This window comes from Psittacula echo, assembly GCF_963264785.1.
Source record: "Psittacula echo genome assembly, chromosome: 12".
NCBI lineage: Eukaryota > Metazoa > Chordata > Aves > Psittaciformes > Psittacidae > Psittacula > Psittacula echo.
In genome coordinates, this window is record NC_137747.1 from 11,823,478 (window position 1) to 11,846,399 (window position 22,922).

General features: G+C 44.6%; 1 protein-coding gene across 1 annotated transcript in view; it reads left to right on the top strand.

Annotated features, from left to right (window-relative positions):
- LOC308226345 (cadherin-4) overlaps positions 1–22,922 on the top strand; it is a gene marked incomplete at its 5' end in the record, with an annotated part of 462,244 nt that overhangs the window by 435,053 nt on the left and 4,269 nt on the right. The window contains 6 exons of the mRNA XM_080628000.1: positions 3,571–3,756; positions 8,827–9,080; positions 12,810–12,952; positions 16,290–16,523; positions 17,606–17,839; positions 21,867–22,006. Coding sequence (XP_080484126.1) covers positions 3,571–3,756; positions 8,827–9,080; positions 12,810–12,952; positions 16,290–16,523; positions 17,606–17,839; positions 21,867–22,006 — 1,191 coding nt within the window. The remainder of the gene's footprint in view (positions 1–3,570; positions 3,757–8,826; positions 9,081–12,809; positions 12,953–16,289; positions 16,524–17,605; positions 17,840–21,866; positions 22,007–22,922) is intronic.

The window sequence follows — 22,922 nt, forward strand, 5'->3', positions numbered from 1 at the left end:
GTCAGGTACCAAGTGAGATGAAAGAAAACTCTGGGCTTAACCAATTTTAGTATAATCTGATTCAACCTGAAAGTCAGAATGAATTATTACCTTTCCCGCAAGACATGACTTCAGAAAGGCCAGCTCCAGAGGAATGAGAGAAGGACATATGCCAGCACAGGCTTTTATGGGAAGGTGTCCTGGGTTCAGCTGTAGCAGTCATTTTTCTCTTTCTTAGTAGCTGGTGCAGTGCTCTGGTTTCAACTTTAATATGAGAACAATGCTGATAACACACCCATGTTTTTAGTTGTTGCTAAGTAATGCTTACTCCGATCAAGGACTTTTCAGTCTCATGCTCTGCCAGTGAGGAGGGGCATGAAAAGCTCGGAGAGAGCAGAGAAAGGACACCCGACCCAAACTAACCAAAGGGGTATTCCATACCACAGCTCATTGTGCCCAGTATAGAAACTGGGGGGAGTTACACAGAAGGCCCAGATCTCTGCTCAGGTCAGGCTGGGGATCGGTCGGTGAGTGGTGAGCAATTGTATTGTGCATCACTTGTGTTTATTGTTTTCTTTTCCTTTTCCCCTTTCAGTTTTATATTCTCTCCGCTTGTTATTTCCCTTATCATTATTATTATTGGTGGCAGCAGCAGTGGTTTGTGTTATAGCTTAGTTACTGGACTGTTCTTATCTTAACCCATGGGAGTTACATTCTTTTGATTCTCCTCCCCATCTCTTCTGGAGCCGGGGAAAAGAAAGGGGAAGAGTGTGAGCGGCTGCATGGTTCTGAGTTACCAGCTGGGTTTAAACCATGACAGAGGGGAAGGAAAAAGACCCTATGGAATTTAAGGATTTAGGAATATGCCAGGTTTAGAACAAATCCTTGTCTGAGAAGGGAGGTGAAGTGTGTAATGATCAGCCGTAGAAATCCTTGTGAATCGTCTTTAAAAAGGCACTCTGGAAATTAAGGTCTTCAAATGCAACAATTGAAAGTGAAGCTAAGTGAAATACAGGGAAATATGAGTAAATGCTACAGGTGTAGGTCAAGCACTGCTTTACCAATCTTATGTTTACTCCAGCAGCTCCTCCGTTGCCTGTTGTTTTACCTTGTTTAGATAGGTATGCTTCTCTTTATTTCAAAATCAATTGTAATCTTATGAAAGAGAACTTACAGAACAGGGAGTGCTGGAAAGCAGCATAGTGAAAGATGCCTTTGTTCATAATACTAAATTACTCCTGGGTAGGGAGGGAATGACATTAAAGAAGTGTGGATAGCTTTGAGCTGCCATCCTTCCTTTAGTAGATGTAATTTAATGTCATTAGTTAATTTTTATTAAAGGTAAAGACAATCGTGGACAACACACATTACAGCATTTACTTATAATAATGATAGTGGGGGAATGTTAGAGGGAGAAAAGGCAGACTCCAGTTTGGATTCCCTGTAGCTGATGAAAATTGTTCTTCATGGTGTATCTCACCAAGATCTTCTTTTTAACCTGAAGAGTTTTGGATGTCTCCTTTGATTCCAGTGAAGGTAATCTGTTCTCCTCAGAAAAATATTTGTCTTTATAAGTGTAATTAATAGGTAATATCCACCCTCAGTGCTGCATAGGACTGACCATTCCTGGATTGTTCAGTATATGCCAAGCACTGTGGGTTTCACACTGATAAAAAAGCTTTATGTGCTGTTGGGTTCTTTCTCCAGGCTTTATATTGAGATGTGCTTGTGTATTATAATTTTTGATATACCTTATATTTTAAAAATGTCTTGTAAACTGTCTTGGGTTATGACCTGCTGATGGTGTTCAGCAGCCTGTAGGACTGGCTCTATTCAGTGTCTTAAATACAACTGATACCTTTCTCTTGATGAGTTAATTCTGTTTGGTTCTGCAAGGCATAAACTTAGTAGTAACGGACAAAGAAATGTGGTCCTAGGACAAAGATTTGAGATGGCAGCACATAGTACTTAACACCTTTGAAATTACAGTACAGTAGCTTGATGTTAGTAGTGCAGCCACCTCCTAAAAGAGACAGGGGCTCATCAGCTTGTCAATCCTGGCATGCCATATGACATTAATTTAATGTAAGGGCAATAACTAGTGGGGATTTAGTAAGAGACAATCCTGCTTAACTAATCTCCCTCAGTTCTTTGGAGCAGGTTTCAGACAAGATTGGTAATAGGAATGTACATATGACATAATCTAATGGATTTTTCAAGAGGCTTTTGATGAATTTCCATATGATATTTCCCCTGCTTTAGCTGTGTGCCACAGAGATTCCAAATTGAGCAAGAAAATGGGTAAAAAATGAGTGAAATCATGGGAAATAAAGAGAAAAGAAGAGCTGTAGTGTGTACTGGAATTAGAATTATCCTGCAGCTTCCCACTGTTCTTGCCCACCACTCAGCATGGCTGGAAAGAGATGCCATCTGCATTCACTAATGAAAACTTGTTTAGGACAGGTGCATAACAGAAGAGAGGGCAAAATGCCACTCAGGATACCACTAAAGGGCAAATTTAAATTTACATTAACATAAGGCAGATTGACTATTTTTGCTGTCAGTGGTAGAATAATATATACTAAATATACGCACACATAACTGAAAGACTCCAGTGGGTGGGTATGGGGTACGAGTGGAAAGGGAGTCTTGTGCTAACAAAGGAATGATTTATTATGATTTACATAACCTGGCATTTGTGCGCACCAAAGGCCAGGTTTTCAGTAGTGCTCTGCCCCTGCAGTTTGGGGCCCGGATTTTAGTTGCAGACTCAGAGCCAGCCGCTCCCATCATTTCCCCGGTGTTTAATTTGCCATATGTCAATCAGAGTGTTCATTCACAAGTGCTGCTAATAGGCGATGCTGAGAGATGAGGACAGTTGAAAATTTGGGAATGTGTCTTACTGGCAGCCCTGAACACTGGAAGTATTCACAGGCCAGGATCCCTGATCAGCCGTATGATAAATCAACGGCTGGAAAGCAGGAGAATGCAGCTAATGCATCAGGATACGCCTGAGCGGGACATGCTCCATGAAAATCAGTGCTAAATGAGAGAATTAAGCACCAGGAAAGGCTGTGGCAAAATCCCAAGAAACACTTCTAATAATGAGACAAAATCAAATCAAGGGCAAGAAAGAAAGAAAATTAAGTAAAATCACTGAAAAGCAATAAAATGCCATCAATGAAATCTGAGTGAGGCAAAATACCTCAGGTTAAAGGGGCATAGTCATCCTTAAAAATGCACATTTTAGTCTGCCATTTTTACATGCTGTTGACAATTAACTCTCTGATTGCTGGAACTGAACAAGAATAGCAAAAGCATTTTTTGGTCATTTATTTCAAGCATTTACTCAATCTGGGGCAATGGTTTGGTGATAGGGGTTTCTTCTCCTTGGGGCAGAGAGGTGAAACTAGGCTTTGAATGGTTTGGAAAAAATAGGAAAACCTGATGTGAGAAAGGGGTGTGTGGACCCCATCGGTCCTGTTCATGAGACTGATTTCCCAGTCAGCATGCTGATGTGTAGAGGAGAGGAGAGGAGAGGTAGCTGTGAGCAAAGCTCCCATCGTGACAGCTCCTGTCTTTTGTTTGCAGTATTCAGGAGAAGTTCCTGAGAACAGAGTGGAGGTGGTGGTGGCAAATCTGACAGTGATGGACCGGGACCAGCCTCACTCCCCCAACTGGAATGCCATCTACCGCATCATCAGCGGAGACCCCTCTGGCCATTTCACCATTCGGACAGACCCAGTCACCAATGAAGGCATGGTAACCGTTGTGAAGGTAAGGGGGGCAACAAAGGAAATCCAGATTTGTCTGGGTTTCTCTAGGCCAGCTGAGGCTACAGGGATTGCCAGAAGCCTGCAGTTATTTCATGGCTTCTCTACCCTGGAAACACAAGTGCTCAAATCTTGTTTCCCATCTCTCCCCGTGCAGGAGTCCTGAATACTTTTACTTCAAGCATATGCTGCTGGTTCTGGGTTTCCCAACTCAGCCCGACTCTCACCCTGAGCTTTCATGAAGCTCTTTCCAGCCTCTGAGCCCGACCTCCGTGTCCTGCTCCTCCTTAGCTTTTTGAGCACTGCAAGAGGGAATGGCTCCTGGGCTGTGCCACCCTGCCCTGCCTGGTGAGCTTAGGGCAGAGGCTGCACTTTCTCCTTCTTGAGCCAGAAAACTCCCCATTAGCTGTGAATCAGGGGGTACTGTTTCACGGCAGGGAATCAGTCAAGTGATCCTCTGTGAAAGCAGGGAGTGCAGGAGAGATTGCAGGAGGAATGCATTTCCTGGCAACAGAAAGAAAGGAGAGATTTTCCTCCGATTGAGCTGCTTGGCAGAAAAATCTTGGAAAAATCTTCCTAGTATCCAGCGATAAACACACAGTGTGGGGCAGATCCTCAGCTCAAAATAGGTCCTCACAAGTGAAAGCCATTCTCTAGATCAGCAGAGGATCTTGTTGAAAGACTGTGAAATAAGATGGTTAAATGTCCATCAACCCTTCTTTCCTCCATCTATTGCTTTCAGCATTAGGAGAGCTTGAGCTCAAGATACCTGCAGCAAGTATCAAATTCTGTTTCCCTCCTTGCCTCCAAAGAACATGACTTTATCTTTATCTGAGCATTCTCTTCCCTTTCAGTTACTGAGGCCAGCAACCCAGGCAGTGAATGTTTTTGCAGTCACTGCACACAGCCAGAACATAACCAGATCCATTCAGAGTTCACTGAATCTCTTCCCAGATAAGATGCCTGTGGATGCTCCCTCTGACTACCAAAAAAGCAAAGGCACCACGAATAGGCTGCTGGGGTCTGTAAGAGCTCGCACGACACGCACTGTGCACTGCATCTGAAAAGCATAATACGCATTGCGATGCATAAAGCCTGCATCTTGTGATAATCTGGCCTTCTCTAACAGAAAGTTTTAATCAACAGCATAGGATGAAACACTAAAGAGCAATGTGATTTAAAACCAGCTCTGTGATAAAACAAAAAGAGCCCCACTCCCTTGTAGCTAATAACTGGCAGTCATTCTTAATATACATAGTTTGGGTATTAGGAAAAATGACATCAGTGAAATGCCAGTGAGGTTACGCTGGTAGGAACGTGTGAGCTTGTGAGCTTGTCCTGTTCTCTGACCCCCAAGCTACGTGTGTGTGTCTGCAGATGCCACTTTGCTGAAACTTTAAGGGAGACATCATCTTACCTGCTAGATGGTATTTCAGCAGGGTGCTTTTATTTACCACTCTTTATTGTTCTGTAATGATAGTTGACAGCCTTACCTGGTGCAAGGTTACAAAACCTCTGCAAGCTTAGCAGTGGTCCTGGACACCCATGTGTATGGATGCATATATGCGTGTAAGTGTGCACATATCCATATATATATATATACACATATATATATGTTCTGCTTTAACAGAAAACATTCAACAAAGTAAAATGCAAGGATTTAACTTCCACAGACATCAGCAGCCAGTCTGAAATAGAAGTGCAATGTTTTCACTGGGAGCAGGGGAGGGCCCCTTAATCTAGTAAAGTGTCAAGACTGTAGTTTAAAGGCAGATCAGAGTGAACAACAGGGGATTTACATGATCATCACTGCTACACAAGGACTTCTGCATAATGAGCCATCCCTTATTCAGAACTTGCAGGCAAAAAGCAGGAAGGATTTGCCAAGACACCACTGATGCTGGTGTTGCCTTTCCACTGCTGTGTAACCCACAGTGATCGGAGAACCATAGGAAAATCCACCATTGTCAAGCTGAGCTCAAAGCTTGAAATTGCATTAAATGTCTTCACTATATAACCTCACCTGATCCTCCTGGGCACCCAGAGTTTCCTGCCCTTATCAACCCAGGAGGCTTTTTGGTATATTTTGAGCAAGGAGAATGAGTGAAATTGCTTGTGATTAAATTTTCATGGTGAAGAAGGGAAGACTCTTAGGATTCCACCTTCTTCTTTGAAATATTTTGTTCCCTGTTAATAAGTGAATATGCTTAAAGATTTGGGGAATGTATGCGCGTCAGACTGGGTGGCCGATCAGAGCTTGTTCTTCGTGGTGTCGGAGCAGTCTCTTTCTGGTTTGATTACTGATGTAGGTTGAAAACCCAGGTAAAAAATTAAGTCAAGTAATGAACCTTTTATTTATAGACCCTACGTGGGTGGATTTTTATGTGGCTCTTTGAAGCTGCTTATATGTAACTCCCCACTGCTGCAAGCAAAGGGGTTTGCATCTGGGCTATGGCAGTCACAGAAACAGTGTTTTGTGAAGAATCCCACCCCTTCACCAGCAGTTTGGGGGTCAGGAATGGAGGGCCAAAAATGCTTCCAAACCAAGAAGCCTTTTGGAGTTCAGATGATGCTCTTGGCAGGCAGGGCATTTTTGCAGCTGCCCTCAGCAAAACCCGAGCTTCAGTCCGATCACCAAAAGTGTAACATTTCCTTCTTCTGTTCATGCCTTTCCAAACCGTTTTCATAACTGTGCAAGACCCTGATCTTCAAAGAAAGCCTTGATCAAGGGAAGAGAGAAACTTCCACTCAGATGACATACCACAGAGTCTGAAGACAATCTCCCAGAGCAGCAGTGGCTGCCCTGTGGCAGCTAGCTAAGTAAAATGCATTATAAACTCTGCATGGATCAGAGCTCTGAATTTATAATGGAGATGCTTCCGAGGCTTCAGTTATTATTTGCCTCAACAATAACATAAGAAAAATTTGTTCACTTTAGTTAAAAATACCTTGAGAAAAGGAGGACACGCGGCTTCCCTCTGCTGCATCCAGGTCAGAGGCGCTAGTGAAGGAGGATGTGCAGCATCTCCAAGGGGATGTTTCAGAGCAGTTGGGCCAGATCAGACGCTGAACATCCATCAAGGGGTATCTGCAAAAGTGCTACTTTTTAATTTCATGTTATGTGGTTCATGGACATACAATTAGAAAGCAGGCAACAGCCCAGCACCTCCTTGTCCCAGATGTGGTGGCTCTATGGGGTTTTATAGGATCCTGCTGTCATAGAATCATAGAATTGTTTAGGTTAGAAGATCATCAAGTCCAAATGTTAACCCATCACTGCCAAGTCTACCACTAAACCATGTCCATGGACTGACGAATATGTAGCATTTTCAGTGAGATGCACTAAAATGGAAGGGTTAGTGCAGTTTGAAGAGCAGAGAGTGCTCTGTGCACCGTTAGGGAGGCAGTTTTAGGGAGCAGAAGTATGAACTGTTGTGGTAGAAATTGCTTAATGGTGCAAAAGGATTTCTACTTAGGGCTGGACTGTGTCTGTCTGCAAGGTGCTTCTGTCCCACTAGGGACAACAGCACGGACACTGCTGTGAAGGCACAAACTCTTGATTTTACCTTGCATTTTTGACAGCAAAGTATGTGAAAGGGGACTCGGACACAGAAGAGGAGGCAGATGAGATGGTCTTGCAGACCAAAGTGCTGGGGATGCTGCCACCACGTGCCAGCAAGGTTAGCAAACAGGCCAGCACAAAAAGAAATAGATAAATAAGACTAGAGAAATATAAATTACAGGGTTGTGAAAAGAAATTGAGGAAATGCATTAGTCAAGTTATTTCGAAGCCTTGAATAAGGTTTAAATGGGATCCTTTACCATGCATCTTGTTTGAATGCAGGACAAGTCTGTGAGTCAGTGCTGGTGGGTGTTCTGGGAATCTTTATGCTTCCTTTTATTTACTAAATGTTGGCTCTGCCTGTCAGGAAACCATTTAGCAATAGGAACATTTGCACTTCAATCGAATAGAGATTCCAATGTTTTACCTTTTGCCCCTGAAATTTGTTTCTCTCATGTAGCCTCCTATGATTTGATTTCTCTCCTGACAATACTGGGGTTTAAACAGAACACAGAAGCCAGATCTTGCTGATGTAAATCAGTACAGCTCTACTGAAATCAATGTAACTGTGGTATTTTACACCGGGAAGAGTCCGCTTTGCAGACTTGGCACTGGAGAAAGGATTAGGGAGAATGGTTCCACTTCTACATTTATAAATCATGGCAAAGCACTTTTTAACAAGCAGAGGTGTGATCCTGCATAACTCAAGCCTCCCTGGCAGATGATTAGTGACTTCCCTCATAGTAATGAGTGGGATGGTTTAGAAATTATTATTATACTGTGGTTCGGTCAGTTGTGCCAGCAAAGGCTTTTCATTCCTTCTGGCTCCTGAGACACACCATCTTTATGTTTCTGTTGAGAAGAGACCTGTGGCCACCCAACAGCAAATCACATCTGTAGGAGTATGCAGGCAACCTCAGGAGATCACAAGGTGTCTTGCAAGAGGACAAGAGGTCTCAGTGGAAGGATGGCCTGATTAAACCAGACCAGGCCTTCTCCACTGCAGCTCCACCTTTGCTTATAAACTCACTTAAGAGCAAGAATGAAGAGCACTTCAAGCTCATGAGTCCTCACAGACTGTCACAGTTACTTAGCAGCTTTAAATGCTAATAGCATTGTTAAGTACCTGTCCAGTCCCTCTTAACAGGCTCTGCCTGTTGCATTTAGAGCAGCTCTTGGTGGATTTGTTCACTCAGTGCTCAGCTAACACAGACAGTTCTGTTTTGGAAACCACTTAGCACTAGAACAAAACAGAGGGCAAATCCCCCCTGCTGTTTGCAATTTTTATTTTGTGGGGTTTTTTAACTATTTGACCCAAATACTGGAAGGCCAAATCCTCCACTGGATTGAAGCTGGTCTGGATTTACACCTTCAAACGAACTGAGCTCACAGGAGGAAACGAGTTGAGGCGGTGACTTTGATGTCATCTGCCTTCTAAATCTTGCAGCTTTCAGCCAGAAAGTAGAATTTATTCTGTGCTTGGCTCTATGCTTGCTTGTTTGTTTGTTTTAGGCAGTCGATTACGAGATGAACAGAGCTTTCATGCTGACAGTGATGGTATCAAACCAAGCTCCCCTGGCCAGTGGCATCCAGATGTCCTTCCAGTCGACCGCAGGAGTCACCATTTCAGTCACAGATGTCAACGAAGCACCATATTTCCCGACGAACCACAAGTTAATCAGGCTGGAGGAGGGGGTGCCTACGGGGACAGTCCTGACGACGTTTTCAGCCGTGGATCCTGATCGCTTCATGCAGCAGGCACTAAGGTGGGAGACCAGGCAGCCAATGAGCTCATGTACAGGTGGGGGGATTGCAGCTGCAGAAGTTTGGAGAGCGAAGCAGCTGAAAGCTACTTCACAAACTAACTGATGTGAGATGAGTAAAATGCTTGGCAGGGATTGGCACCCTCAGTCAAGTGCTGCAGAGTGTCCTGCAGGCTTGTGAACTCGCCATCCTCCCTGCTCCAGGTAAGCCAGAGTGGCTGGGTGCAGGAGGGCAGGCAGAGTTGGACCCCACATTACTGGCCTGCAGAGGGGCAGTTGGCAGCTTCAAGTGCAAGCAGTCAATAGCAAGGGGTCTCTGTGTGGTTACAGAGCCACAGAGGTCAGGGCTGCATTCTACCAAATGTTTTGATTCTGACTTGTCAAGGATGCTTTGACCTATGTTGTTTATGCACTTTGTAAACACAGAGGCGTAGAAAAAGACAGCTTTGTTATTTTCTGTTTTACAGGGGGGAAACTGAGGCACAGAAGGGGCTAAGAGCTAGATTTCCAAAGGGAATTACTGGGATTTTTAATCATGTCTTGTGTTGCTTCCAGAGGATTTAGGTTCAGCCTGGCTTAAAAAGCATAGTACAGAGGAGCTGTCAGCCCATTCAGAGCAAGGCTGGCTCGGTTACACATAGCTGCTGAGCAGGCTCTTAAGATGTCATATAGTTAAATATTACCTGAGCAGTCAAACACCCATTCACATGCCATTGGCACTTGGTCTTTATCTGACTAATGCCAGTCCAAATAAAGCACCCCAGCAGCCCTTGCCTGCTCTGCAGTGAATGAGATCTGTTCTCACCTTCCCTTTCCCTTCAGACCAGCTGCCAAACGTATCCTCCTCGTTAGTTGCCTTCCCTATGAAGGGGATGCAGCTGGAAAAATTTTAGCCTTGTTAGATGTTTGATCGAAGCAGTTCAAGACCAAATTTAGTCTGTGCTGCAGCCAGGAGGCTGTCACTCACTGGGGTTTTTTGTCCCACCTGGCAAACTGGGGTCTGAATCCATTGTTCAGGACCCCAGCTCATGCACCTTCCCACCAGGAATTGCATTGGGTAAAAATGTGTGTGTGAATGAGAGTCCTTGTGACACCTTTTCCAGGTACTTCAGCCTCCATCTGTGCAGATGGGAAATGCTGCTCTTGGCTACTTCTGCATGCACAGAAGTTTGTTTCTTTTTCACTCCGTCTGTAAGGACAGCAGTATTTTTCGCAGAACCTGAGTGTACACCATGAGCGCATCCAAGGCCGCTTAAACTTACATCAGTTGCGACATTTCGTGTCAGGAAGAGTTTGAAATATTTCACCTGGCACAGAGCTGTCTGGTCTAGAATATGATAGTTTACTCACTGCCTTCTCTTGTTGTCTTTAGACAGGTATTGTGACTTCTGAGGAGAGAGACCATCCTCACTAACAAGCCAGTTCTTATATTCTTTTTGAAATACTGGCCTTTGAAGGGTCTTTATTTCCCTCATGTCTGTACCAAGGCTGGTTTTCAGAGGAGAGGACAGCTCATTTCTGACTGAATACTCCCTCTAACCCAGAGATGGATGATCTGTAATCCAAAGGAGCATCTGCCGTTTCTGGGAGAAGGACCGGCTCTGCTAAACTGTTCCTGTCATCACACAGAGCAAGTGCAGGGTCCTGTAAGACTTTCTGTGAACATGAGCAGCCAATTACTTGAGTTGTTTTCCCCTAGGGCTTCCAGAACACACATTTTGTGTATCTACCAGCACTTTGTTTCCAAACCCAAGTACAATCCCTCCTACACCCTTTTCATCAGGGACAGCCCAATGCCAAGGCTTGGCAAAAAGCAGTGGGGCATTGTTGGGGTCCTGTCTTTGTGAGCTATGCAAAGGATATATTGTTTTTTTCTTCACAGTTGGCATTGGTGAGTTAGGGGGAAAAGATACCCAAGCAGCTAAGCCTACAGATCCATGATAAGCACTTCTCAAAGCTGATCCAGTTTTCAGTCTCTAAACAGTCTTTGATGAAATGGAGTTTTTAGAAATGGAAGAAAAGGAAGCAGAAGCATCTCCAGTAAGGCACAGCTTGGCATGACCAGCGTCACATCTCAAGTTATCCTCATTAGCCGCAGACACATTCACAAAGTCAGCTTTGAGGCTGGATGCCTGGTCATTTAGCAGAGAAAGGGCAGGGGACTCACAGCAGTGATATTAAAAAGAAATGAAAACATCCCAAAGAGTCTAGCTCCATGAAATGTAATTCTTTCCTTTGGCAAGGGCTCGTGCAGCCGCGTGTTGCTTTCCTGCTCACATGGATTGATGCAGCTCGAGTTCCACTTTGAGTTTCAGCTTCAAACAGTCCATTTCTGGAAAGGGGTATTCACCAGAAGCCTTCCCTCCTGCCTGTGTATCCAACTACAAAAATTTATATAAAACTATCAGCAGGTCTGAGTTACCCATGAAATAAGCTCAGTTTTGGTTTGTTTATTTCAGTAATTTGGCCATTTACTAGCTTCCAGTTTAGGTAATAAGGGTCCAGCTCAACTCAAGCTGTTGTTCTAGTAAGTAAGGAATAAAATAAAACCAAGAAAACAAGCAAGTGAGAAAGGTAAACAGAACACATCGATCTGGAGAGCATGGAAGAAGTTTGCCCAGAACAAACCATGTTCATATCTGGCAGTGCAGGACATGAACAGATTTGGTCTATGAGTTGACTGAGTCTCTCGGATATGAATCTGCCCTTGGGTTCTTCCAGCCCCAGGGCATGCTGGGGACTGCCAAGGGGACCCACTTGTTCCAGCTCTCTCCAAACCTCGCACATGCATAGGATCACCTCTACCTGCTATTTCAGGAACATATAGAATCATAGAATAGTTAGGGTTGGAAAGGACCTTAAGATCATCCAGTTCCAACCCCCCTGCCATGGACAGGAACACCTCACACTAAACCATGTCACCCAAGGCTCTGTCCACCCTGGCCTTGAACACTGCCAGGGATGAAGCATTCACAACTTCCCTGGGCAACCCATTCCAGTGCCTCACCACTCTAATGGTAAAGAACTTCTTCCCTATGTCCAATCTAAACTTCTCCTGTTTACGTTTGAACCCATTACCACTTGTCCTGTCACTACAGCCCCTAATGAAGAGTACCTCCCCAGCATCCTTATATAAAAATGCTTCAGGAAATCAGACCTGGGTCCATGCCTCAATACAGCTGTGAGTTCCCATTATAGTGACCCCAAGGCAGATGCTGCTAAAGATACGATTCTGATAGAAAGGAGTGACCTGGAAACTGCCATTTTTCCAGTGTGGTATTACCCAAACAGTTATTTATTAGCGAAGGGCAGAAAACAAGAATAGAAAACAAAAGGCTTTAGAGCAAGAGCTATTTTAGGAAAGGCAGCATTGAGAGAAGGACAGAACAGGAATACATCCTCTAATTCAGGCATACAAATGCAGTGGTCATCACAGACCCCATTTCTCCCTGGCTGCAGAGACCTCAGGCTATGTCCACTCCCAGCAGCAGGAAGCTGGCATGTAAGTGGCACTTAGTAAAAAGAAAAGCCTTTAAAATGAAAGAAATAAAAAAATTGAGTAATTGTAGAGGTCAAAACCCAGATACTCAATTAGCGTTTTGTTTGTCAACAAAACCAGTTATCAAAGGTCGTTTGAATCATGGGTCAGGAGTCCAGAAAAACCTTATTTCAAGCAATATTAAGGATATGTCAGTGAAAAGACTGCCGTGTATTTATTTCCTTTCTCTGTAGATACTCTAAGCTGTCAGATCCTGCAAACTGGCTGAACATTAATGCCACAAATGGTCAGATCACTACTGCTGCTGTCCTTGATCGAGAGTCAGACTACATTAAGAATAATGTCTACGAGGCCACATTCTTGGCGGCTGACAACGGTGAGCCCAGGCTTCACATTGTTCATGCTTCAATAAGACTCTAATGTGATGCATTAAGAGAAATGATGCCCTGACAGAGTTGTCAGTATAAGTTATCTTTTTCCCAGGTTTTTATGGTCAAAAATGTGAAAGTGGGACGGGAAATTGCTGGAGTAAATTAAATGTGCACAGTATACAGAGAGTGTTATTAAGGGAAGGGGAGGACAAATGGAAAATCAATTTCAGGAGTTCAGTATAGCCTGAACTTAAAAAAAAGTCAAAGGGATGTGCTCTCCAAGGGCTGCTGAGCACACCGGTCCTGGTGATCATCCCAAAGGTACTGATCAGAGCATTCCAGAAACCTTCCTTCAGGAAATCAGAAATAATTGTAGGGGATGGCAGAGGGTATTGAAAATAAACCGATGATCCATTGAACTGCTGTGGCTTTCATGAGAGGCGTCTGTTTGTGGGTCTGTCGTCGAGGCTGATCTCTCTCTGTCCACCACCATTTCTGAAATGTCCCACCACCATCAGAGCATCTGGATGCAGGTGGACCAAAGCCACTGAGGCCAGTACAGATCATCTCATGAAGAAGTCCCACTAAAGTTTGCTCTTCATTACTCATTTAAGGTCACGCAGTACTTTTGGTCAAATTAGCACTGTGAACCTCAGCACTTAAGGGCACACAGTCCATTGCTGCTGCCCTGGATTTTTCTTCCTAATTCTAATTAGGAGGAGTTGATGACCTTTTTGCTAATGATACCAGAATGTGGCTATGCTGTTATTTCATTCATCAGTTCCCCCACTTGGAAAAGGCTCTGTGGAGGCCTCAGTAGTTTCCGTGGGCAAGAAGAGGGTCTTCCTCCCCTTCTGCCACCCTCACCTTCCCCCTTCAAGGTGCTGAGCACTCACATCAAACCAGAGCCATGCTTCAGTAACAAAATTAAGTCTAGGCTTGGCTGTGAGCACCTTAGTATATTGCTCATATTCTGTAGGTGCTTTCAGAGCGGAGTGTGTTAGCTCTTGTTATCCCTCAGGCTGAAGGGTGCCATGTCCATTGTGAGCAGTTATGGTGGTGCTTGTAGGGCTAAGGAAAACTTGTTCCCTCTGGGGTTTCATGGTTCACTTCAGTCATTGCATCCAGGGTCACAGGGGCAAAGCAAACTCATGGAAGAGTTTCAATGCTCAGTAGCAGTACCAAGAAGCAAGGTTTGAGCCTTCTTTGTGCTATCAGTGGTAAGACTTAGCCCCATCCTAAGGTTCCACTTCACAGCCAGGACAGCAAAATCTAAAATAGTCTCAAGGGGATCCAGCAGCATTCATCTGCAAGACCCACAAAACAGATCAAATAAGTTGGTCAAGACTATTCACAAAAGCAGTGGTAGAGCTTGAACTCATCAAACTAATCCTCACCATCTGACCTTGCAAATCGCAGGCACTTAGTGCAATGTGATTAGGAGTTAACCCCTTTCCTTGGCTTCAGTGCTGACACTGCAATGCGTCAGCACTTCCACATCCATCATTCAGCAGCTCAGAAAGTAAGGACATACATAAATCTCTGTATTTTGAAAAATTAATCCATCACTCATATATTGGAGCCATTAAAATGCACATAAAGCTATACCTTATTTAAAATTCTGTATAGAGTGCTTAGGATAACAGCTAAAGTTTGATCGAGGCTAATAGACTCTTTCCACTTTTCTCCAAAGTTCCAGGCTCTCCAGCATCGTGTGCTCATTAAGGAAAGGCTTTGCCTCAAGGGTTTTGGTGGAGCTTTTTGTTTCTTTCTTGAAGAAGCAGCAGCATCTTGTTTTCTTGAAGTTCTTTTTGCTGTTTTCAATATATGATAAAGAAGTTCAGCCAAGTACTCCTTGGACGTGCTTTCTTTCTCTCCCTGGGCTACAGTGCAGAGATACTCACTTTAAGAAAAGTCTTTTCTGCAGTGAAAAGGGAGGGAGGAAAAGGAGAGTCGATTCTTTTCATTTCTCCTAAGACTGCCCCAGAACTGCACTCAGGAGCACAAAGAACCAAAATACCAGGACCCAGAGCCCAGCGATACCGAATAACCCTACAAAACTGCATTTCCACGTGCAGCAATTGCAGGTTATTTCAGCCACATGCCAGTTAGCGCCTCTCAGGACTGCTAGTTCCCATTCAGTCTATCTCAGAGGTTAGAATGTGAGCCTTGCGTTCATCCCAGAAGATAACTCTGGTCAATGTGAAAACAGTGAAACCACTTTGCTTGGTCCCAAAAGTCAGTTTTCACGTTCAGCCCCAACATCTTGTCTGTCTCTCCAGAAACTTTCAAGGCTGATCAAAGACATTGTTTTAGAGGGAGACTTACCCCATGCTTACTAGATGAAAGGGTGCGATCAGTGATTGAAGAGCTTATGTGGGAACCTGAAAGAAGGATTTTCAAGGCTCCTTTGAAAAATGGAACAGAAATGAGAAAGGAATATAGGAACGAAAGTCTGTAGCAGCAGAAGCAACACTCGGAAGCCTAGTGAGGAAGTGGTTTGTGTAGCTTTACATCCAGCACTGCGAGGAAGAGCTAGAACTAAAAATACAAAGTCAATGAAGAATACTTTGGCATTTCAGGGAAGGCTGCTCTCTCTTGCTAGGGCAGGTATCACTTTGTGTAAGTGGTCATTAGTCAGACAGATGTGGCTTTTCATCAAGAAGGGGCTGGAGGACTGAGACTGCTGTGCTGCAGCATCCCTGCTGTTTGTGACAAGTGTAGGGAAGATGAAGTACTGTATGTTGGGACATGCTGCTGCTGCCATGGGCTAATGATGATGGTTAGCTCATAGCTTCGAGCAGGGACCTTTCACCACTGAAGCTAGGGCTAACTGTGGGATGGGGTTTCCTTGCAGCAGCGTAATAGTCTGCAAGTCTAAATACTGACTAGCAAGTGTTATAGTAAATGCTGACCAACAGGTTACACTACTTACCTTTTTTCCCCTCCAAGCCCTCTTCTTCCTCATGTTAGCTATCTTTCTAACGGTTATTCATCTTCAAAACAGCCAGTACCAAAATTTGCACTAGCAACTTGACGTCACCTCCTTGTATTTTTAGAATTTGACTAAGGACAATGCTGTAGGCTACAAATCTGCAGAACTCAACCTCAATGTTCTGCAGGAGTGAAAAACAGCAACATTAGGAGGCTTGGGGAACTTTTAATAATATCTCTTAAAGCAAGGGACCATGAAAGTGCAGTATGTCCCTAATAAGGTCCAAGGAGGGAGGGTGAAAATCCTGGTTTATTGAAATTGGATGGCAGACAGGGGGTTGTTGTCAGTCCCACAGCTTCTCAAGTGATGGTCATTGGTCCGTGTTTGGCTCTGCCTCTCGCACTCAGGTATACCCCCTGCAAGTGGCACTGGCACTCTGCAGATCTACCTAATCGACATCAACGATAATGCTCCTGAGCTCCTGCCAAAGGAGGCACAGATCTGTGAAAAGCCAAACCTGAATGTCATCAACATAACAGCCGCGGATGCTGACATCGATCCAAACGTCGGGCCCTTTGTCTTCGAGCTGCCAAGTGTGCCATCTGCGGTGAGGAAGAACTGGACCATAACACGGCTGAATGGTAAATGGGGCAGGCAATCCTGAGGACATTTGGACTCTGATTCACTAATGAGGCCACATGCGGTTTCAAACTTCCCAACTTTCCTACTTTTTTTATCTGATTTTTATTTTTTAAAGCACATTATGGCTGACATTATAGACAAGATAGTTAATCAGAAATGATTTGTATTAGACCTGCAGCATAACTCTAAAAGCCTTGGCACTTGGGGTTTTTTTAATGCAGTTCATAATTATGAACAGTTATCAGTAGTGAACAGAGTATAAATCATCCATAATGGCCAAGGGGAAAAAAGCTATTATCAGTCTTCCTTATGTTCCTCCAGTGTAATTGTCATAAGCCACAATCAGGATCAATGTTCATTTCTCTGACCATAATTGCATAAAGGCAGCCTTTTAATTTACCATGGAACCAGGAGGGCCAGGTAAGTGTGAAGATTACCAGCATGTGAAGGATTTTTATATTGCAGTGTGTAACCATAATTGTTCCTCTTATTGGTAATTTCAGCAAAGGATGGAAAATGTCAGGGAGCCACAGGCTGGTTTTGGCTTCAAAGCTGCTTCCTCTCACTGAGGTCTTGCACCTTCTGCCAGGCTGGGGGCAATGGCTTGTTCCCTCACAGCTCAGGGCTCAGTCCCACAGCTCTTTTGTCTCCATGGGAGGGAACACAGGAAGGATTGCTTGGTTGAGCATGTCATCAACAGGCAATGGGCTTCCCAAAAGTCCCGATGAGGGAGGGTGGGTGAGCAGAAACCCTCCACAGTTGCAGCCCAGATCCAAGGAGCATCGTCCATGCCTTACTATTTGCATTTCATGCCATTTTAAACACATGCAACCAGATTTGCAAATGGCATCGAGGTAGGTTAGTGCAGCAGTGCAAACACAGTATTTTACAAAGCACAGGCTGATTGTTGACCCAGCTGTTAGGGCAGAAGTCTGAAACTGTCCTGCCCAAGTGCTGTTGGTAGCCTCTTCTTCAGGACTCAAAAGACTGCTGTAGCAGAGGAGCCCTGCATCTACAAGTGTGGCTGCAAGGCTCTACCAGTGTCTGTCATCTGTCTGTCTGTCTGTCTTGGTCTCTCCAGGTGATTACGCCCAGCTCAGTTTACGAATCACGTACCTGGAGGCGGGTGTGTATGATGTGCCAATCATCGTGACGGACTCGGGAAACCCCCCCTTGTACAACACGTCCATCATCAAAGTGAAAGTGTGCCCGTGCGATGAGAACGGCGACTGCACCACCATCGGGGCGGTGGCTGCGGCAGGGCTGGGCACGGGTGCCATCATTGCCATCTTGATCTGCATCATCATTTTACTCAGTAAGTGTTACAAGGCTCACACTGCTGGGAAACATTCCCTTTTGTCCCACTTCTATACATGGTGTTTTTCCAGAGCCTTGAGAGCTTCACGCAAGGGACAGTGCCGTGAGCTTTGGGCTGCAGGGGTTGGTTCACACGTCTGCTTTTGAAGCTCCTTCAATGCAGCATCAGCAGAATGAGCTAATGCACTCTCTGCATGCATTGGGCTTTTCTTTCTAGGACGTCCAGTAGCTTTACAAACATAATTACACCTGAGAACATCTTGTAGCTAGTGAGTGCAGGACCGAGTTGAAGGACTTGTCCAAAATCCTGTGGCAGACTGTCCCATACCTCTCAGGTTCCTGGCTGGCTGTGGATATACTGGTTTCCAGTACCTCATGCACTGGTTGTGAGAGTCTGGCTAGTCCCTGGCCAAGCCAATGCATAGCTGTAGTTTCTTGGTTGTTCAAAGGAAAAGATTGTGGTGGATGATGAGTGCTTTAAGAGGAAGGATCCTCAGTTTGTTTGGAGCGTTGGAGAGCTGGCAGTGCGTCGCAAAGAAGGGTTGGCCATCCCTTTGCTCGAGGCAAAGCCATCCCTTTAGCCCATCAGCGCTGTTAGTCCCAAGCTTCCATGAGCATTACAAAAAACCATGTGTGCCCACACTTAAAAATAAAAATGATATCATTATAACTTCAAGCAGGAGTTGGCACAGTAGGAACAGATAAAAACAAGCGTTGAAATGAACAATGAGGTAAATATTCATCAAGGAACACAGGATGAAACCATAGGACTCCCATTAAAGTTAATGGGAGTTATGGTGCTAAATCACATTTAATATTTACCCCCAATGTGTTTAAACAGAGAGCAGACAGAGCGACGTATGCTACAAATGTCTTTTAATGTGGATATGATGTGGTACATTAAGAGAATGGGTCATCTTTGGGCAAACATCCACCCTCCTGGGCCAGCGATAGGAATATATTGTTGTATAATTGATTTACTATATTGGTCTGGAGAACGAGCAAGAAAACCGTGTGTGTGGCCATGCAGTCCCGTTCCTCCTCCAGCCCATCCGAGCCAGTGGAAGCATCCTGTGCCTAGCCACGATGCACAATTCCTGTCCTTTGCTGAGTGAGGGGTCCCAGTGGCAAAATGTTCCAGGCTGCTCCCTTCAGCAAGGGCATTTGTTGCGAACACACCACAGTTGCACACCCAAAAGAAGACGTCATATTCCTCGGTCCCACCACGTTTGGTACTCTGGGATATGAAGGAGTGCTGTACTGGAAGCCACAAAGGTGATTTAAACATGGGGCTTTCCTTTTGCTGGTCTTGTATGAATCCGGTGCTAAAATACGATTTAAAAACTTGAAAATCCCATGGACTGAAATTAACTTTAGCTGAAGGACATTTGATTTAAGAGATTCCTTTTTTCATTTTCAGATACATTATCCCATTTTAAATTACGGGTTTTATTACAAAAGCTTATTTTTACATTCATTGTCATTCTAATTGACTTCTTTTTATCTTCAAGAGCTGCAAAAGCACTGTATCAGTGATGAAAAATGTAATATGTGATGAACAGTTTCCATTTACATCCTTCCGTGTTTTGCCTCCTTTCTATCTGTTTTATATCGTGACCTCTGAACAATAGCCTGGAAAAAGGAGATGCGGGGTTTTTTTGTGCTATTTGTCCATTTTTGAGTCAGCAGGTCAAAGTTTCATGGCTTTAAAAGGAAGAAGCAGCAAGAGAACAGATCTAAGGTTGCTCAGGTGAAGGAAGTTTCTGCCTTTACCTTTGCTCAAAGGTTTTTTTTCTTCCCAATACCTGATGTATTAGCTGCACAAATAATACATTTAGGAAAGCAATGCAATAAAAAATTGTGAAGGGTGAAGACAATAGATTTCAAGGAAAGCTACATGCAGAGTGAAAATGGGTCTAACAGCAGTAATAGCACTTCCCATTCTGCAGAGTGAATAAAAGGAAGGAGAGTGCACTACATCCACTATTGACACTTTGAAGGTCCCTTTTTTTTCCAAGGTAGCTGTAAAGGCGTTAATGGCACAGAAAAAAACTACAACTGCATGAAAAAGTAGCATTAAAAAAAAAGGGGGGGGGGGGAAGAAGAAGATAAACCCTAGTAACCATTATAATATTGTCTTTGTGGACTAGGCAGGTATCTTGTTGTGAGAGACTTGAAAAGGAACAAGGAGAAAAGGACTTCAATGGTCTGCTAAATAGCTGAGGTTTTATGTTGCAGATAAGAGTTACATTTTCTTCCCTTTTCTTTTTTCTCTCTTGAATAGATCCAGGATAAGCATTAAAGAAATGCTGAACTATCTGAAAACAATTCTGCTAGCTGGCAGGCGGGGATGGCAGCCAGTTGGCACACAATGGCAGTAATTAGCCGTCCAGTCCTCTTCCACTCACTTCACTGAATTCCTGTTGGGTATAAACACTTTGGTGCTGGGAGGAAGAACTCAGATCCTCCTCAACACCTCCTCACAAAGTGGGGCCGCAGGCTGAGCTGCTCGCCCATATCCCCAGGGTCTGGTCTCTTCTCTATCCTTGCCCTCTGTGAAGCAACACCCAGGCTCAGTGGAGAGGTAAAGGGAAAGAAAGCGTGGTTGCTTGTGCAGCTAAAAAATGCAAAGAACATTTGGGATCTTATGTCCTGCCTGGGTTCATTTGTGTTGGATGCATTAGGTTGGCATGGTCAAGAGCTGACCCAGATGAAACAAACCTGGGCCACGCATTCCCACCTCCACTGTCCATCCATCTGTCCCTTCTCCAGCAGATTACCTCTGTCACAGCTTGGTGTGTGGCCAGCATGGAGAATGGAGGGAGAAGCAGACACTAGGAGGTGTGACTGCATCAGCTGCCCAGGCTTAATTTCTATTTTGATGGCATTATTTGCAGCTACTGAGTATGAGAACGAAAACAAGCATATTAACAGGTTCTTGAAGAAGACAAAGTCTGGTTTCCTTATGTTAGTGGAGACTTAGGTTCCCAGAGCAACTTCCACACAGTAAATCACGGGGAGCACACAACCTCTGAGATGTGAGTGGACTTGTGAAGGATGAGGTTGTGGAGCAGGGAGTCAGCATTCCCTTTGGGTAAAGTTGTTTAAGTTGGGAAAAACTTCTCGTGATTGAAGAACTGTTCCTCTCTCACTGTTACTGTGCTGAAAGAGGTTTGCCAGGTCCTGGCATGTAAATGCTGATGCCTGAGGAGGTTGGCTGTGTGCTACCAGATCTGCTCTCCCTTGTTCTGCAAAGCTAGCCCTGCTCTCTGAAAGGATTTCAAATTATCTTAGAGATGCTTTGCAAGTCGAAGGCCAAATGTGTATGCTAATGTCCTGGATAATGTGATCTTGGAAGCCTGGAAAGCCTTCCTCATCCACCAAAGAAAAGTATGAGGGAGTCCAAATCCAATTACAGGACCCAGTGTTACACAGCCTCCCCAAACAAGTCTTTCTTGGACAACTGCAGACAACAGCAAAGTGACTCCCACGGCCAGGGCTTGTGACCTGAATAGGCATTGCTGCATCACACTGGGGAAGAGCTGCTTGTGCACAAGATACGGGCCATCTGTACCCATTTGCTTCTTAGCACCTCTGCAGCTGTCTTCCCCCCACCTTTGTTTTGTGCCCCTGAATGAAATAAAGGTGGAAATCTAATCCTGACAATTCAGGATTTAGATCAGATCTCTTCAGAAAGCTGCAGGTTTCACACTTCCTGTTTGCTTTCTGTTTGATGGTGTGGTTTACGTTTGAGAAAAATCAGCCACATCAGCACTGGTGATGGATCTTAAAGAAGTGTTTGTGGTGGAGGCTGTCACAGCATTCACAGCTTTCACTGAGCCCTCCCGTATGAAGTAGAACATGCAATAAGACAAAATTTCATTCCTCTCACTAGCAGCCAGTGAGGTTCTCCATAGTGGAAGAGGGCAGGTGAGGCTCAGGGACACGCCACCACGTTCTGGCCCATGCAGCCTGGACTTGTACCAGGTGAGGTCACAGCTCACCCAGCTTCTTCCCTGTTACAGCCATGGTTCTGCTGTTCGTGGTGTGGATGAAGCGCCGGGAGAAGGAGCGCCACACCAAGCAGCTCCTGATTGACCCCGAGGACGACGTCAGGGACAATATCCTGAAGTATGATGAAGAGGGAGGTGGAGAGGAAGACCAGGTGAGAAGAGCCTGTGGGTCGTGGCCAAGGAGCATCTGTGCAGTCTGTACTCTCAAAATGGCAGAAACCACAGCATTTTCACTAAAGTACTTGCAAAGGGTTGTGTTCCCCTTGTTTATGCCCAGGCAGCTTTATTGGCTTCCCTCATGTGACATGGACATCAATGAGAGCCAGTGGAGGTCCAGGGGATTCAGCATGTCACTGGGACACTGGCATTGGAGCAGGACTGTGCCAGGAGTCCGATGCCAAGTGGATTTGTCTACCCCCTAGGCAGCTTCCTGGGGAGGGACAAAAAAATCAATCCACTGCACTCATATTTGAACAGCATTTATGTTGTTTCAGTCATTAAATTTGTGTACTTTACCATTCCCCATCAGAGATCTTATAAAACCCAGCCAGCAGCTACCACTCTCCCCAGAACCGTGGCTGTAGGCACTTGCTTTGGTTTGCTTGAACTTAGAGCTTCTGTGGGATTTCCCTGCATTTACTTAATCGTCTCTAATGCTTCTTTAATTTCTTTTAATTTCTGAACGTAGTTTGTGAGAAGTGTCTAAATACATTTGGGGATTTTCTTTTCCACTGCAAAGCGTACGATGGCAAAGCTGTGCTTGGTGATGGAGCCCTAAGCCACAGGCTGCCTGAATGCATCAGCTTTTCTGTGGTGGCTTCTTCTTACAGACACAGATGCTGATGTTGCATGAAAACTTCCCTCGCCTGCACTCCTGGGATGTGCTTTCCCTCTGCTAGGGATGTATTTCCTCAACTAAAATAGCAAAGTTTGGTTGCTCATGTTCAAGACACTGGGGGTTTTATTCCTACCCAAGTAGAGAGCCTGTGACACTCTCAAATATAATGTTCACACAAATTATGTGGCTCTGCATCATATAATGGCTGTATTCTTGCTTGCTTCAGTCCT